This window comes from Pleurodeles waltl, chromosome 6, assembly GCF_031143425.1.
Source record: "Pleurodeles waltl isolate 20211129_DDA chromosome 6, aPleWal1.hap1.20221129, whole genome shotgun sequence".
Classification (NCBI taxonomy): Eukaryota; Metazoa; Chordata; class Amphibia; order Caudata; family Salamandridae; genus Pleurodeles; species Pleurodeles waltl.
Window position 1 is genome coordinate 1208101298 of NC_090445.1, and position 16544 is coordinate 1208117841.

The 16544-nt window shown below is 47.0% G+C and overlaps 1 protein-coding gene across 1 annotated transcript in view; it reads left to right on the forward strand.

Annotated features, from left to right (window-relative positions):
* Positions 1–16544, forward strand: part of MYPN (myopalladin) — a 2801288-nt gene that overhangs the window by 1235086 nt on the left and 1549658 nt on the right. Inside the window, exon 7 of the mRNA XM_069240514.1 lies at positions 8493–8634. Within this exon, the coding sequence (XP_069096615.1) occupies positions 8493–8634 (142 nt within the window). The remainder of the gene's footprint in view (positions 1–8492; positions 8635–16544) is intronic.

Here is a 16544-nt window from a genome sequence, read left to right on the forward strand (position 1 = left end):
CACGTGGAAGCTTCTACTGGTAACAAGTTGGTTGGAGCCCCAAATATATGTGACTCTGGTAGATGCATTGAAGGCTCACTGAATAAGATTGAAATATTGTCATGGACTGTAGCAGGGATTAGCAAAATGCTATCAGAATCAGACTGCGAACACTAATAAAGACCCTCATGGTATTTGCCTTTTTCAGGAGACGTGGTGTGCTGCTCCTATATTAGGGAATGAGCTTACGTGCTTCTGTATTAATGTGGTACATTTAGGTAGTGGAAAGACCCTCAAGGGGTTTAGCTATCTGGGTCAATACCACAATTCAATGCATAACTAGACCTATTGTTGTTGACTGCTCCGATGTACAAGCAATTTGTTTGGGGCGTAGCTCAGGAAGGCTGTTGTAAATGACATTTTCAATGTATATAATTGGGTGGTGGCTCGTAATGCAGAGTCGGTGGTGATAAATGTGGTAGAGAGCTCCATTTCTGAGCTGTCTGAAAAAAGTTACTTAATAGTGGCTTGGGATTTTAATACAACCTTCGAACCTTGATAGCAACTCCCTCTGATTTTACATTGGAACAAGACAGTCAGTGGAAGATCCAGCAAATAGAACTTCTCTCTGTGAGTTGGTCTCCTGGAGCAGCGCAAGAGTTGGCAATGACACTCAATTTTGATCTATGAGCAGCTAATGAAAGGACACCTTCAGATCAGGAAGGCAAGATTAATTTTAATAGGCTGGGTATTCTAGTCAAATTGACTATTTTCTAAATAACTTAAGTCTTTGGCCTTCTCTGAAGGAAATAGTGGTATTGGAAAGGATGGATAGTGACCATAATGCTTTATGTTTGACACTAGTGGGTAGTTTGGCTGTGAAACCACTGATGTAGGTAGCCCAGATATCGGGGATGTCTCCCACACTAATGACAGCAAAGCTGTCCGGTGGATTTGGGTGGTCAAGCATCCTAGAGTTTTGGATCTAGCTCTTAGGAAGGTTAAGGTGGAAGCTGATAACCCAACAGCTCTCCCCCCTGAGCTTGAATCAACTGTGTTGCAGCATAAAGAAGAAGCATTATATTGACACATAGGAGACTTGTTATCACAAGATGGAAGGGTTGACAGTTGTAATCTAAAGGAGGTGGATGTGTACATTAAAACCTGCTGGGTAGCAAAAGCAGAGCTTCTAGCAGCAGCTAAATCTAAATTCAGGTCTGAACAGGTGAGGTGTCTATCACTTTACAGGAGAGAATTGGTGAGGTCCAAGAGAGACTGGGAGAGCACCTTGTGGGAAAATCTGAATGGTGTATTGACAGCCAAAGATCATAAATCTTTTTGGAAATTAGCCTTAGTTTGTACCATGGGAACTAAGGAAGATTGGGATTATTGTGTCTAACCTCAACATTGGGTAGCCCATTTTAGCAATCTATACTCATGTGGCAATGACTGAGGTCAGAATGGTAAAGCTTTTTTGTTAGATTCTGTCCCAAGTAAACCAGGTAATTTAAGTAAACTTTGGTTTAAGTGAAACTCTAGCAGCAGTTAACTCTTGTCTAGCGTCTAGAGCCCCAGGCCAGAAAATATTCCAAATGATCTTTATATGCCCCATTCGGAAGTGTGGGGCCCCTATATAAATTTCCTTTCTAATGCAATTCTGCTGGGCATGGAGATTCCATCCTTCTGGAAAACTGTAGAGATCATTCAATATTTAAGAAGGGACGTTGTAATGATACTGGTAATTATAGGCCCATTAGTTTGATTGATGCTTTGAAGATGCTTTTGCAAACAAGTGCTTGCCCATTTACAAGATTAGATGGAAGATAATCATGTGTTATCCGACTATCAGGTAGGCTTTAGGAGTATTGTTACCACGGTTGACCAAGTCTTTAAGTTCACTTGTGTTTTTTGGAAGACATCAATAATAGAAAGGGGCAAACTGTATGTTGCCTATGTTGATATACGGGCTGCCTTTGATCTAGTGCTTAGGTGCAATCTATGGAGGGTCCTGGAAGAAATGGGTGTCCCCGCAAACTTATTCGATATTTTGATTTGGCTCCATTTAGAAGATTATGCCTGAGTCAGGTGGAAAGAAAATGGGCAATTGGCAGAGCCTATAATGATTAACCTCTTAGCTGCTGGGCCTCCCCCACCATAACCCCACCCCCAGTGCTGAGCCCTTTTTTGGCTATTTGGGGTAGTTCCCGCTTAGGCCTTCATAACATTTTGTCCACATAAGCTATCCACGCCAAATTGGCGTCCTTTTTTTCCAACATCCTAGGGATTCTAATGGTAACCAGAGTTTGTGGTTTCTCCTGGAGGAGACCAAGAAATTAGCCAAAATACAGTGAACATTTTGTTTTTTCCAAATAAATGGGAAAAAGGGCTGCCCAAGAAGGCTTGTGGTTTTTTCCCTGAAAATGCCATCAACAAAGGGTTTCTGGTGCTGGAATCACCATCTTCCCACCTTTCAGGAACGGGCAGACTTGAATCAGAAAACTACATTTTTCAACACAAATTTGGCATTTTACTGGGACATACCCCATTTTTACTATTTTTGGTGCTTTCAGTCTCCTTCCAGTTGGTGACAGGAATGGGTGTGAAACCAATGCTGGATCCCGGAAAGCTAAACATTTCTAAAAACTAGACAAAATTCTGAATTCAGCAAGGGGTCATTTGTGTAGATCCTATAAGGTTTTCCTACAGAAAATAACAGCTGAAATAAAAATATATTGAAATTGAGCTGAAAACAACAGCCATTTTTCTTTATGTTTTACTCTGTAACTTTTTCCTGCAATGGCAGATTTGTGAAAGCAATATACCGTTATGTCTGCTGGACTCTTCTGGTTGTGGGGATATAAAGGGCTTGTAGGTTCATCAAGAACCCTAGGCACCCAGAGCCAATAAATGAGCTGCACCCTGCAGTTGGTTTTATTCTATACTGGGTATACAGCAATTCATTTGCTGAAATATGAAGTGTGAAAACTAGGTATCAAGAAAACCTTTGCATTTCCAAAATGGCTCAAGATAAGGTTTTGAGGAGCAGTGGTTATTTGCACATCTCTGAATTCCGGGGTGCCCATACTAGCATGTGAATTGCAGGGCATTTCTCAAATAGATGTCTTTTTTACACACTCTCTTATATTTGGAAGGAAGAAATGTAGAGAACGATAAGGGGCAATAACACTTGTTTTGCTATTCTATTTTCCCCAAGTCTCCCAATAAAAATGATACCTCGCTTGTGTGGGTAGGCCGAGCGCCCGTGACAGGAAATGCCCCAAAACACAACGTGGACACATCCCATTTTTTTGACAGAAAACAGAGCTGTTTTTAGCAAAGTGCCTAGCTGTGGATTTTGGCCTCTAGCTCAGCAGGCACCTAGGGAAACCTACCAACCCTGTGCATTTTTTAAAACTAGAGACCTAGGGGAATCTAAGATGGGGTGACTTGTGGGACTCTGACCAGGTTCTGTTACCCAGAATCGTTTGCAAACCTCAAAATGTGGCTAAAAAAACACGTTTTCCTCTCATTTCGGTGACAGAAAGTTCTGGAATCTGAGAGGAGCCACAAATTTCCTTCCACCCTGCGTTCCCCCAAGTCTCCCGATTAAAAAGGATACCTCACTTGTGTGGGTAGGCCTAGTGCCCGCGACAGGAAATGCCCCAAAACACAACGTGGACACATCCCATTTTTTGACAGAAAACAGAGCTGTTTTTTGCAAAGTACCTACCTGTAGATTTTGGCCTCTAGCTCACCCGGCACATAGGGAAACCTACCAAACCTGTGCATTTTTTAAAACTAGAGACCTAGGGGAATCCAAGATGGGGTGACTTGTGGGGCTTTGACCAGGTTCTGTTACCCAGAATCCTTTGCAAACCTCAAAACGTGACTAAAAAAACACGTTTTCCTCACATTTCAGTGACAGAAAGTTCTGGAATCTGAGAGGAGCCACAAATTTCCTTCCACCCAGCGTTCCCCCAAGTCTCCCGATAAAAATGATACCTCACTTGTGTGGGTAGGCCTAGTGCCCGCGACAGGAAATGCCCCAAAACACAACATGGACACATCCCATTTTTTTTACAGAAAACAGAGCTGTTTTTTGCAAAGTGCCTACCTGTAGATTTTGGCCTCTAGCTCACCCGGCACATAGGGAAACCTACCAAACCTGTGCATTTTTGAAAACTAGAGACCTAGGGGAATCCAAGATGGGGTGACTTGTGGCGCTCTGACCAGGTTCTGTTACCCAGAATCCTTTGCAAACCTCAAAACGTGGCTAAAAAAACACGTTTTCCTCACATTTCAGTGACAGAAAGTTCTGGAATCTGAGAGGAGCCACAAATTTCCTTCCACTCAGCGTTTCCCCAAGTCTCCCGATAAAAATGATACCTCACTTGTGTGGGTAGGCCTAGCGCCCGCAACAGGAAATGCCCTAAAACACAACGTGGACACATCCCATTTTTTGACAGAAAACAGAGCTGTTTTTTGCAAAGTGCTTACCTGTAGATTTTGGCCTCTAGCTGAGCCGCCGGCACCTAAGGAAACCTACCAAACCTGTGCATTTTTGAAAACTAGAGACCTAGGGGAATCCAAGATGGGGTGACTTGTGGCGCTCTGACCAGGTTCTGTTACCCAGAATCCTTTGCAAACCTCAAAACGTGGCTAAAAAAACAAATTTTCCTCAAATTTCAGGGACAGAAAGTTCTGGAATCTGAGAGGAGCCACAAATTCCCTTCCACCCAGCGTTTCCCCAAGTCTCCCGATAAAAATGATACCTCACTTGTGTGGGTAGGCCTAGCGCCCGCGACAGGAAAGGCCCCAAAACACAACGTGGACACATCACATTTTTTCATAGAAAACAGTGCCTACCTGTGGATTTTGGCCTCTAGCTCAGCCGGCTCCTGGGGAAACCTAGCAAACTAGCGCATTTTTGAAAACTAGAAACCCAGTGGAATCCAAGATGGGGTGACTTGTGGGGCTCTGACCAGGTTCTGTTACCCAGAATCCTTTGCAAACATCAACATTTGGCCCAAAAAACACTTTTTCCTCTCATTTCGGTGACAGAAAGTTCTGGAATCTGAGAGGAGCCACAAATTTCCTTCCACCCAGCATTCCCCCAAGTCTCCCGATAAAAATGGTACCTCACTTGTGTGGTAGGCCTGGTGCCCGCGACAGGAATAGATCACACAATGGTCAATGTTGGTCCTTCAATGAGGCAGCTGTTGACCCTTGGGTGATCCATTCCTGATGCAGGCACTAGGTGTAGGCACTCATGTGGGGTAGTGTTTTTATCAGGACAGGTGAGGAATCACTGGGTGGTAGGAATTTTGTGGATCCCAGCATATTCCTGTAGTTTGTGTGACAGAAATCCGAGAAAAATAGAGTTTTTATTCAACATTTCAGCTTTGCAGGGTATTCTGGGTAAGAAAACTTTGGGGAATCCACACAAGTCACACCTCTGTGGACTCCCCCGAATGTCTAGTTTCCAGAAATGTTTGGGTTTAGTGTGTTTCTCTATAGGGCTGCTGAACCCAGGACCAAAAACACAGGTGCCTGCCTTACAAAACCAGTTTGTTTTGCGATAGTTAATTTTGATGTCTCCACAATATGATTTGGGCGGTGGAATTTGGGGCTGAACTAAATTGGGGAGCTCCCAAGAGATCACTCTCTCTCTCTCTCTGCTTGCCGCTGCATTCACCTGCTCTCTGGGTTGGGCTAACCCACTATTACCCAGTTGCACAGACTGCTTGCGAAGGGACAGCAAGACTGTCCTCATCACCTCCCTCATAATGTACTGGAAGAGGAGTTATCGAATGGGACTCCTCCGACTGAAAAATCACTCCCAGAGTCTGCTGCACCATTGTCCTATCCCTCAGATGCTGTCTCAGTCTCTGATCCTATGTCAAAGCTGTCCTCTATAACCCGAGTGCCGGCAGCAGTTATCCATCAAGATGCCATCTCTGCTATTGGCTAAACTGTTGCTCTAAAACACTAGCCTACGTAGACAGTCACAAAATCGATCGTGTGTGTGAGATACGTGCAACAGTAGAGGCCACCTTACCTGCGCTTCTTCCCTCAATCAGCATGTTCTTTCAAGACACTCAAAAAACACCTTGTCACATACCATTCGTCACAGTCTTTAGCACCTCCTGCGCCCAGACCAACAATCATGATTGGTGCTCCCACTCCCTCCTCCTCGGATTCCCTCATTACCACCCAGCAAAAGTGCCCTACATCTCTCCATAGCCGCCCTCCACCCCGCACATACATTTCATTTGTATTATAGCACAGGTAATGGCTGACTTTACTAATGTACTCAGCTATTTACATAAAATACAGATTTGCTCTTTCCAGTAGGCATATAAACCTTCTGCGCTTCTTTATGGCACTAAAACTGCCACTAGACAAGTCTGACCCTTTTGTAGCAGAAACATAATCACAATACTTACTTGACTTTTTTATTGCTGCCTAAAAGGAAAAGGGTCAGTTGAAGTATGTGCATTGCTTTGAAGACGCAAGCTTCAACTGCAAGCCAACTGGTGGCAAATCTATATATAAATATATATATATCACTTTTATATGTGGGTCTGGTTTTCCTGGGGGCCGATCGCAGCCACCAGGGAAACCACACACATATTGACAAAAGTGATATATATATACATAGCTATATATAGCTATATATCTATATATATAACTATCTACATAGATAGATCTATATGTATATATATATATATATATATATATATACATATATCTATAAGATCTATCTATAGATATATCCATGTACATAGATATATCTATCTATATATATATATATATATATATATATGTTTTTTTTTTGTTGTTGTATGGTTTCCTTGGGGGCCAAAATGGCCCCCAGGGAAAACCTACAACAACTAAAAAAAATATTGCCCCCACAGGGGGTCGCCCTGCCCACGGGCGACCCCCCTGTCCATTTATTTTATTTAAAAAAAAAAAAAGTTGCCTCCTTGGGGGGCGCAATCGCACCCCCAAGCACTCCCCCCCCCCCGGGAGCACTGACCTTTTTTGCAAAAAAAAAATTGGGGCAGCCCGGTTTCCGAGGCGGCCGACCACCCCCCAAGGTGAAATCCCTGGCGTCTAGTGGTGTTTCCTGGCCCCCGATCGCAGCTGTGCTGTGCTGTGATCGGGGGCCAGGAAACACTTTCATGAAGGCCTCGTAAGAAAGGGGAGACTCTCCCCTTTCTTACAAGGCCTTCCCGAACGTGGGAAAGGCCGTTTTCCCCATTGGAGCAGGAAGCTGCCGCAAGGCTGCTTCCTGCTCCGATGGGGAAATCAACATTGTTACGTCAGCGTGCCTCGCGGCGCTTACATCACAAAGGGGCGGGGGGAGACACGGAAGAGCTCCGACGCACCCGAGGATTTATTAACCCCCTCCCTGGTGTCGGCCACTGGTCGTGACCTGCACCAGGGAGGTAGTGCGGGCGTCGGCCATTGGCCGACGCCCGCATTGAAGGGGTTAAAAGTGGTGTTAGACAGGGCTGTGTCCTTGCCCCCACAATGTTTTGCTTGTATATTAATGAGATGGCAGACTACTTTAACAAGAATGGGTGTGATTCTCCAAAAAGTGGGTGGGTGAAGGGTGCCAGCATTTCATTTTGCAGATGACGCCCAGTTGCTTGCAAAATCCCCCCATCGGCTTCAACAGTTGGTAAACATCCTTAATGCTTTTTTTTTTGCTGAGCAGGGCTTGAAGCGGAATAGCTCGTAGACAAAATGTATTATATTTAGCCTGGTGATCCAAAAAAACACAAGAGAAATATGTACTTAATATAGAAGGATGTATGAAATACTTGTAGTGCTGCTTTTTAAATAGTGGAATTTTTGTGTAAATTGATGTGATGTTAATTTATGTTTGTCTGTACTTTACGAACCTAGCGATCAAAATAAAGATATTATGGAGATAATTAGAACAGCTTATTGTATTTCTCAACATTACATGTTTTCATGTATTTGTTTCCATGTACCAAACATTAAACAACTGTGACGCATTGTGATTTTCTTCAGCCCTGGATTGCCCCATAGCCACTAACTGTTATTTCTGTGCTGTATTCGTGACTGCTAATTATGGACAATGTACATGCACTCTGTACTCTGATTATTTTTAAATATATCTTTGCAGTTGTTTTCTTGTTTTGTTGTACTGTGAAAAAATAAAATCCATTATTTTTATCCAAAAAGTGGTCGCGGTCAGCTATATCTAGTGGATGCAGTACTTATAAGATAGTAGCTGCACCAGGGACATGTGATTGATATGTACAAGTTGCGGAACAATACATTGACAGCATCACTTCTGTAAAACTTCAATATATTCATTAAAAAGGATTACCTTTTCAAAAGCAGTCCAAGCAAAGTGTACTCGCTTTGGGTAAATATAAACTCTTGAAATGTAGCCCATAGCACTGAAAAACTAAAGTGATTGTGTTACCAAATAACGTGTAATGTATTATTTCTTTAAATATTTTGTTTTGTTGTAGACACTGCAGGATTTGTTAGCGTTAGAGGGACAGCTTATTGTTTTTGAATGCCGAGTAAAGGGAGCTCCTTCCCCGAAAGTGGAATGGTACAAGGAAGGCTCATTAATTGAAGATTCGCCTGAGTTTCGAATTTTACAGAAAAGTGAGTATCACTGTCATGAACAAATGTTTGATTTTAATATTGTATTTAACAGTAATTGTTTGAAATGGCAGTTTTGCTTCGCTAAAGTAAATATATATATGTATTTGAAAATTAATGAATCATTGTTTTAGTAAGTAAAATATTTATTTTTTTATATTGTTATATGTATAACAAAATAAATATTTGCATCTTACTAGAGTAATTCTCTACAAAGCCAGGCATGGCAGATTCCTAAACTAATCAATGCATCTCTCTGCCATGGTTATTCCAGAGGAATTGGACATCTGGATTTGAGATGATGTCTATAACACTTTTATTTTATTGGTATTTCAAAAACGTCATGGCATAACATACAGTGCAATCAATAGAGAACACCATGTGAGAGTAACAGGCAGATTTTGAAGCTGGTTTCATACTACATGCATTTTGTTACATCCTATTGGGTAGGGTCTCCCCGCCAACACACTGTACTTTTTTTTTTTTTTTAATATCACCAAGTAGTCCCATTAACTGAAAACCAGGTACGCTAGGGCCATCAACAGGGTTGGGGCATCAGGGCCCCCCATTGGCATTCAATACTGTATGCCAAAAGGAGAAATAAACAAGTCTGCTAAAATTTCATACCATTAAACCAGCAGAAAGCCCTGCCCAAACATACGCCTCCTGCGAGTGTATGGAGGGCCCTTGCACTCTAACCGGGCCAGGGGTCCCCCAGAGTGGTGATCCCCTGCCAGGGGGAAGTTATGGGTGGGGGAGAGCCAAGGGGAGGACAGAGCCCCATGCCTCTGCACACATGCGTGTCGCTCTCAGATTTATGTATGTCCGTCTAGTGTCAACTGGGTGGCCAGTAGCAGTGACCTCGTCTAGTGTCTTCCATGTCTCAATCACTTCTGTCCATAGGGGTGCTATGGGTCTACGTCAGATTCCCCTCAGTTCTTCTCTCCGCAGTGCCCTCTCCTTGGCCCGTGCCCAATGCGTAACATCTTCCACGAATGATCGGTCCATCATCGTATTCAGTGCCTGGTATATCCAAGTGACCAAGTGCGATCCCCCCCAACTCTAACATAGGCCCTCATTACAACTCTGGCGGTAGGTGATAAAGCAGCGGTAATACCGCTAACAGGCCGGCGGTCAAAAAAATGGAATTACGACCATGGCGGAAACCGGCAACACAAACAGCCACTTTAACACTCCGACTGCCACGGCGATAGCAACAAACACCGCAGTGGTAACCGCCAACAGACAGGCGGAAGACAATGTATCGCCCACACTATTATAAGGCCCAAATCCGACAGCTTTTCCGGGACGGTACCAACGCCATCAAAAGCACGGCGGAAAGAGTACACAGAAGGGAAACCACTCACCTCTCAACACTCAACGAAGAAACAGGACGCCATGGAGCCCGCACTAAAGGTGTTACCAATGTTGGCGTATCTTCTTATCTACCAGGAGTACGAACGGCAGCGGCAACGACCACGGTGAGTACTGCACCTAGCACACAGGGGAGGGGAGGAGGGAAAAGAGTGACACACACACACAACACCCCCACCCACAACAACACACACACACATATCCAATCACATCACAGATACACACCGTCCCCCTCTTGAAGAATGCAAGGACCAAACAAAATGAGTTTAACTAGTGTAATATTCAAACAATCAGCTAGCCCAAGAGAACAGTAAATAATCAGTATACACAAATATTTACAGCAAGTACACAAGTCCGTACACTGACCCATGAAATATCCATGGACCAGTGGTCCCAAAAAGCATGGGCGAAGCCCACACATGATACTGGCCTCAAAACGGAGAGAACACTGCAGGGGCATCAGGTCGGAAAAAAACCAGGCACCTCACGGGGAAGGGGAGGGAGGGCACCTCAGCCGGATGATGGGACGACGGTACTGCTCCTCGAGCGGGCTCCATGCCCACTGCCTGGTCCTGGGGAGTGCAAAGCCACAGTCTCTCAAGTGGGTCCACTGCCCACTGCTTGCTCCTGGGGAATGCAAAGCCAGTCTCTCAAGTCTCTCAAGTGGGTCCACTGCCCACTGCTTGCTCCTGGGGAGTGCAAAGCCACAGACTCTCAAGTCTCTCAAGTGGGTGGTTTGCCCACTGCTTGCTCCTGGGGAGTGCAAAGCCACGGTCTCTCAAGTCGTGACATGTTCCACTGGTTCTGGAGTAGGCTTTTTGCCCAGAATGCTTCATCCTGCCAAGGACTGTGTTAGTGGATGCTTTTCTCTACTGGTTTTGGAGGGGGCTTTGTGCCTAGAGTGCTTCATCCTGCCAAGGACTGTGTTAGTGGATGCTTTTCTCCACTGGTTCTGGAGGGGGCTTTGTGCCCAGAGTGCTCCATCCTTCCAAGGACTGTGTTAGTGGATGCTTTTCTCCACTGGTTCTGGAGGGAGTTTTGTGCCCAGTGATGCTGCTCCTGGGGTTTGGCATGTTGACTTCGTCTCACCTGTGTGTCACAGCCACGCGATGTACCTGGAACAGGTAGCATGATACTCCATGGAGGCAGACCCACACTCCATCCTGCGGCGACTTAGGCTGCCAATTGCTTGTTCGTGTCAGTGCTGGAGGTGGTGTCTCAAATGGCGTGTCCAGGACGTCACCTGCAGACTCTGACAGCTGCACACTGGGGATGGGGCTGACATCTGACAGAGTGGCATCGGCTGTGCACGTGGCGGTGCTGATGGTGGTGCAGGCAGCGGTGGCTGCGGCGGAGATGCTGCCAGTGCTGGCCATGGTGCAAGTGACTGTTGCGGTGGATGGAGGCACCATACTGTCTCCGGCAGCCTCGGATGGCTGATCCTTGGGGAGGATGCTGCAGACTGACGTGGCAGCGGCAGTGCAGGTGGCGGTGTGGGTGCAGATGGTGCTCGGTGCGGCGGTGGTGACTGGGGTGTATGTGGCTGCCATCCCTGATGAGTTGGTGGTCACCAGCCCCTCACCAGGTGACATCGTAGCCAGAGGTGATGTGCCCTTTGGCTTGTGGCCCTTCCCCATTTTGACAGTCGCTGCAGGAACCTTGGCACTGTCCACTCTGTGTTTGTGCGAGGCCTTTGTGGTGAATCCTAGTTTGTTTTAGCGGGATAACAGGAGTTAGCTTAGCCGTAGGCTTGTAAACTCGTGCCCCCGTTACCCAGTGACTTTTAACCTACTTAGCTTGCTCTGTCTTAGATCATTTAATTATTTATTTCCTTTAAAATGGCGGACTTGTTTATAGTTAGGCCACTTGTTATGGGTTCTATTATCAGTGTCACTGCACCAAGGAGTCAAGATCAAGCACGAAAGACAAACATACAGTAGGCATTCACACTTAGGGATTTTCCCTCTCTATACTTTCGAGGGATTGTTGATATTAATTGCCGTCCCAAGCATGCCTGTTATCTATTGTTATGAATAACACTTATGTCAGGGGACCTTGTAAATCTGTATAAATACAACACACTTTTAGACAGATAATCAGAGGGATTCCGACCAGAGGGCATCGCCACCATCGCTGATACCGATGCTAAAGTCATCTTGACGCTGACCCAGTCTTCGTGTCCCTGCGGAGTCTGAGATAGAGACCGATTCCAAGGTAACGAGGGTTGGGGGCTCCTCTCATGGACACGGCTTTGGCAGATTAGGTTTAAAGAACCCAGCTCTCCTTTTATAGGTAGGAGGTTAGACATACTCTCCTTAGGGTATTAGGGCTTATTCCATTTCTTTTACATATACATATATTTCTTTCATATATTGCATAATGGTGGGGGTCTTTATAACAATGACTCTCCTCTTCACAATACTGTTGCTTGGTATATTCATTATCCTAATCATTGCAGTTCATGCAACTTATCGCAAATTGCAGTTATGTTGAATAAAAACTATTATAACTTCACTGCATCTGTGTTATTGCCTTTGTTTGTTTGAGACATAATAAATCTGTGAGAAAAGGTTAATTTACGTTTAACCACGACAACCCTGAGAGATCTTACTTTGAGTCCATGCGTAAGCGACTGCTACAAATCACATTTTACTATTGTGTTTCTGGTGAGGTACTGCTAGTAAGCCGGTAAGGTTTGGACAACAGTTACAACTAGTTGTAGGAAGGAACTTAGTCACCTACAAACGAAAGTATTGTCATCCTGAGACCAGCAGTCTTACTCAGAGCAAGAGTCCAAACTACGACACCTTCCTGGGTGGGTGGTGTGACTGTCCCCTGCTGGAAGCCGGTCCCTTTGTGAGCTTTGCAGGTGGTGGAATAGGATGGTCCTTTTTTTACGTCGGTGACACACTGGCAGCTCTGACGGTGCCCCCTTTGACCGTACTGGAGTAGCAGGGATCACAGCAGATGCAGATTTGGTGGCTGAGGTGCTGGGCTGGGATCTCAACATCCTGGTTCTAGGAGAAGGACGAGGGAAGGTGTTGGGAAGAGCTCCAGGTTAGCTGGGTACATTTTTTTGGACACACTGGGACGGGAAGATGGAGGGGGTTTGGGAGTGGAGGAAGAGGTAGTGGTCATAGGAGGTGTACGTTTGCTGAGTTTGGGTGAAGGTGCATGGGTTGGAGTGGGTGTGTGCCTGCGTTTGTGTACTTTGGGAGGAGGGCTCACAGACACACTGGGAGAGGACACAGGGACTTGTGAATGGTAGTGGGGGTGGTGATTGCACGTGAGCGGTGTGTAGTGATGGGCGTGCTGGTGATGGAGGTAGTGGCTGAGGATGGAGTGCATGCCGGTGTGAGTAGAGACGAGACAGGGAGGGAGGTGGAGGACATGGAAGAGGGGGACACAATGGAGGAAGTGGATGTTGGTGTGTCTGCATGGGTATGGTGCTTGTGTGAGTGCCTGTGGGATGTGTGGGGCTTATGTTTGCTTGAGCCACTTTTGTGTGTTGATGTGTGTGCATGCTGGTCTGATGGTGTGCGTAGGATAGGCTGAGGTAGAGGGGATTGGGTCTGGGTAGAGGAAGTGGAGGGGGGAGGCTGGACACAGGGACAACGGCTGCCATCCGTGCTGAGGCCAGAGCCTGAAATGCTCTCTGTTGGGCTGCCACGCCAGAATGAATGCCCTCCAGGTATGCATTTGTTTGCTGCAAATGTCTCTCAACACCCTGGATGGCATTCAGAATGGTTGACTGCCCAACAGTGAGGGATCTCAGGAGGTCAGTAGCCTCCTCACTGACGGCCGCAGGGCTGACTGGGGCAGGGCCTGAGGTGCCTGGGGCAAAGAAGATGCCCACCCTCCTGGGTGAGCGGGCACGGGAAACACGCTGAGGGGCTGCTGGGAGGGCGGTGCTGGTGGGGGGGGCAACGGCTGTACCTGTTGTTGCAGTGGGCACAGAGGTGCCCGCCACCACAAGGGTGGTCCCATCAGAGGAGGAGTCGCTGTCGCTGGTGTCCCCTTCTGTCCCCGTCGTGGAGCTCCCCTCTGTCCCACTAGTGCCTTCAGACTCCATAGATTCACCCTCCAGGGCCATGTGGGTTGCAGCTCCCTCCGTCTCCGGTGCCTCTGCTCCTCCGCCAGATGATGCTAATGCACACAAGGACAGGGTGACAAAACAAGATGGGGGGAAAGACAGAGGAGACACATGTTCAATGCCAGCAACACCACTACCGTTGGCGGACACAACACACAGGGAGCAGCCCTATGCACTAAGCCATGCACTAGCAGTTAGTAGGAAAATCACCTGCCCATTGGGGACTATGACTAACCCCATTTGCTGCACACCTGGAACCCACAGGAGGCTGACTAGTTGTAGAGGGCCACTACCACTACTGGGATTGGAGTACCACAGAGCCTGCCTAACAAGGGACCTACCCTACCAAGTTCGCCCTGGCCTAGGAGAATCCACAGCCCACATCTCCCACCCAGACACCTCGTAAAGCGCGCAGAATCATCTGAATGAGACTGTACTCACTCCCTTGTGACTGCTGTGATGCCCTCAAGCGCCCATCCAACTCCGGATATGCCACCGCCAGGATCCGGAACATCAGGGGGGTCATGGTGCGACGGGCACCCCTTCCACGTTGGAAGGCCATCCCCAGCTGGGCCTCTCCCGTCTTCTTGCTCCAGTGGCGCAGGTCCTCCCATCTCTTGCAGCAGTGGGTGCTCCGTCGATGATAGACCCCAGGGTCCGCACTTCCTTGGCGATGGTACATCAAATACCCTTCTTCTGGTGGGCGCTGACCTATAGGAAATGTATAGGATGATAGGAAATTACTCCCCCGTCCGGATCGTCATAGTCAATGCCCACCACTTCCCACCCATGCCCTGAAACACATACACTCACCATCCTCTCATGCAGGCATCAGCCCCCAACCCCTCATGTATCTTCCATCCACACCACTCCATACATTCATGTCCCACGCATCATGCTCACAGTGTACTCACTTGTTTGTCTGGAGGACCGTAGAGTAGCGTGTACTGGGGGAGGACCCCATCCACTAGTCTCTCCAACTCCTCCGAAGTGAAGGCAGGGGCCCTTTCCCACAGGTCACAGCAGCACTTGCAGTGTAGGTCCTCTCCTGTTGAAGGTCAGGTATCAAGTGAGTGAACAGATAGAAAATGGCGGTCAAGTCAGCGGCGGTGCGTACTGTTACCGCCGGCGTACAACGTCATTGGCTCCTGGAACCCATAGGGCCCAATGATAACCAATGCTGAATTGCTCACCGGTCTTCAACCGCGTACCGCAATGCTGCACAAGGCCAGCGCAGTTACCGAATTTTCCCTTGTCCCTCCTTACAGGTTAGGCAGCCGCCATTTCAGGGTGGCACATGGCATGGCACCTAACTGCGTCACATCACATTAGGGCAGAAATACAGACAAACAACACCAAACACGGATTTACTCACATTGCTGCAAAAACACTTGTGCAACCTATGTGGTACATGACCCTCTGCTCACCATTCTCCTCCATAGGGCACATCCACTGGGGCAGATGATGAGATGGCGGACCTGTCGACAATGGAAACCAGACACATCATTATCACCTACAGACTTGATCATGCCACAATCCAAGAACTGTGTGCCCAATTGGAGCCTGACCTGATGTCAGCTATCCGCCATCCAACAAGTATCCCCCCTCTAGTGCAGGTCCTGTCAGTGCTCCATTTCCTGGCAAGTGGTTCCTTCCAAACAACAGTGGCCATGGTATCAGGGATGTCTCATCCAACGTTCTCTAACGTGTTGACCAGAGTGTTATCTGCCCTTCTGAAACACATGCGCAGCTACAACTTTTTCCCCCAGGTGGAGGATTTGCTCACAGTGAAAGCTGACTTCTATGCCCTGGGATATATCCTGAACATAATTGGTGCCATTGATGGTACACATGTGGCATTTGTCCCCCCCCCTCCCCACAGGAAAGAACAGGTGTACAGAAATCGAAAAAGCTACCATTCTATGAATGTGCAGATGGTGTGTTTGGCAGACCAGTACATCTCTCATGTGAATGCCAAGTATCCTGGCTCTGTGCATGACGCTTACATTTTGAGAAATAGCAGCATCCCTTATGTGATGGGCCAACTCCAGAGGCACCGTGTGTGGCTAATAGGTGAGCCCAAGGTCCCCACACAGTATGAATAGGTGTCTGGGTATGGGGTAGTCCCTAAGGGTTAGTGTGTGTCTAACAGATATCCATCGACATTTGCAGGTGACTCTGGTTTCCCCAGCCTCTCATGGCTACTGACCCCAGTGAGGAATGCCAGGACAAGGGCAGAGAAACACTACAATGAGGCACATGGGCAAACTAGGCGTATTATTGAGCGAACTGTCGGCCTCCTGAAGGCCAGATTCCGGTGCCTCCATCTAACAGGTGGCTCCCTGAACTACTCACCGAAGAAGGTGTGCCAGATAATCGTGGCATGCTGCATGTTGCACAACCTGGCTTTGTGACGCCAGGTGCCTTTTCTGCATGAGGGTGGGCC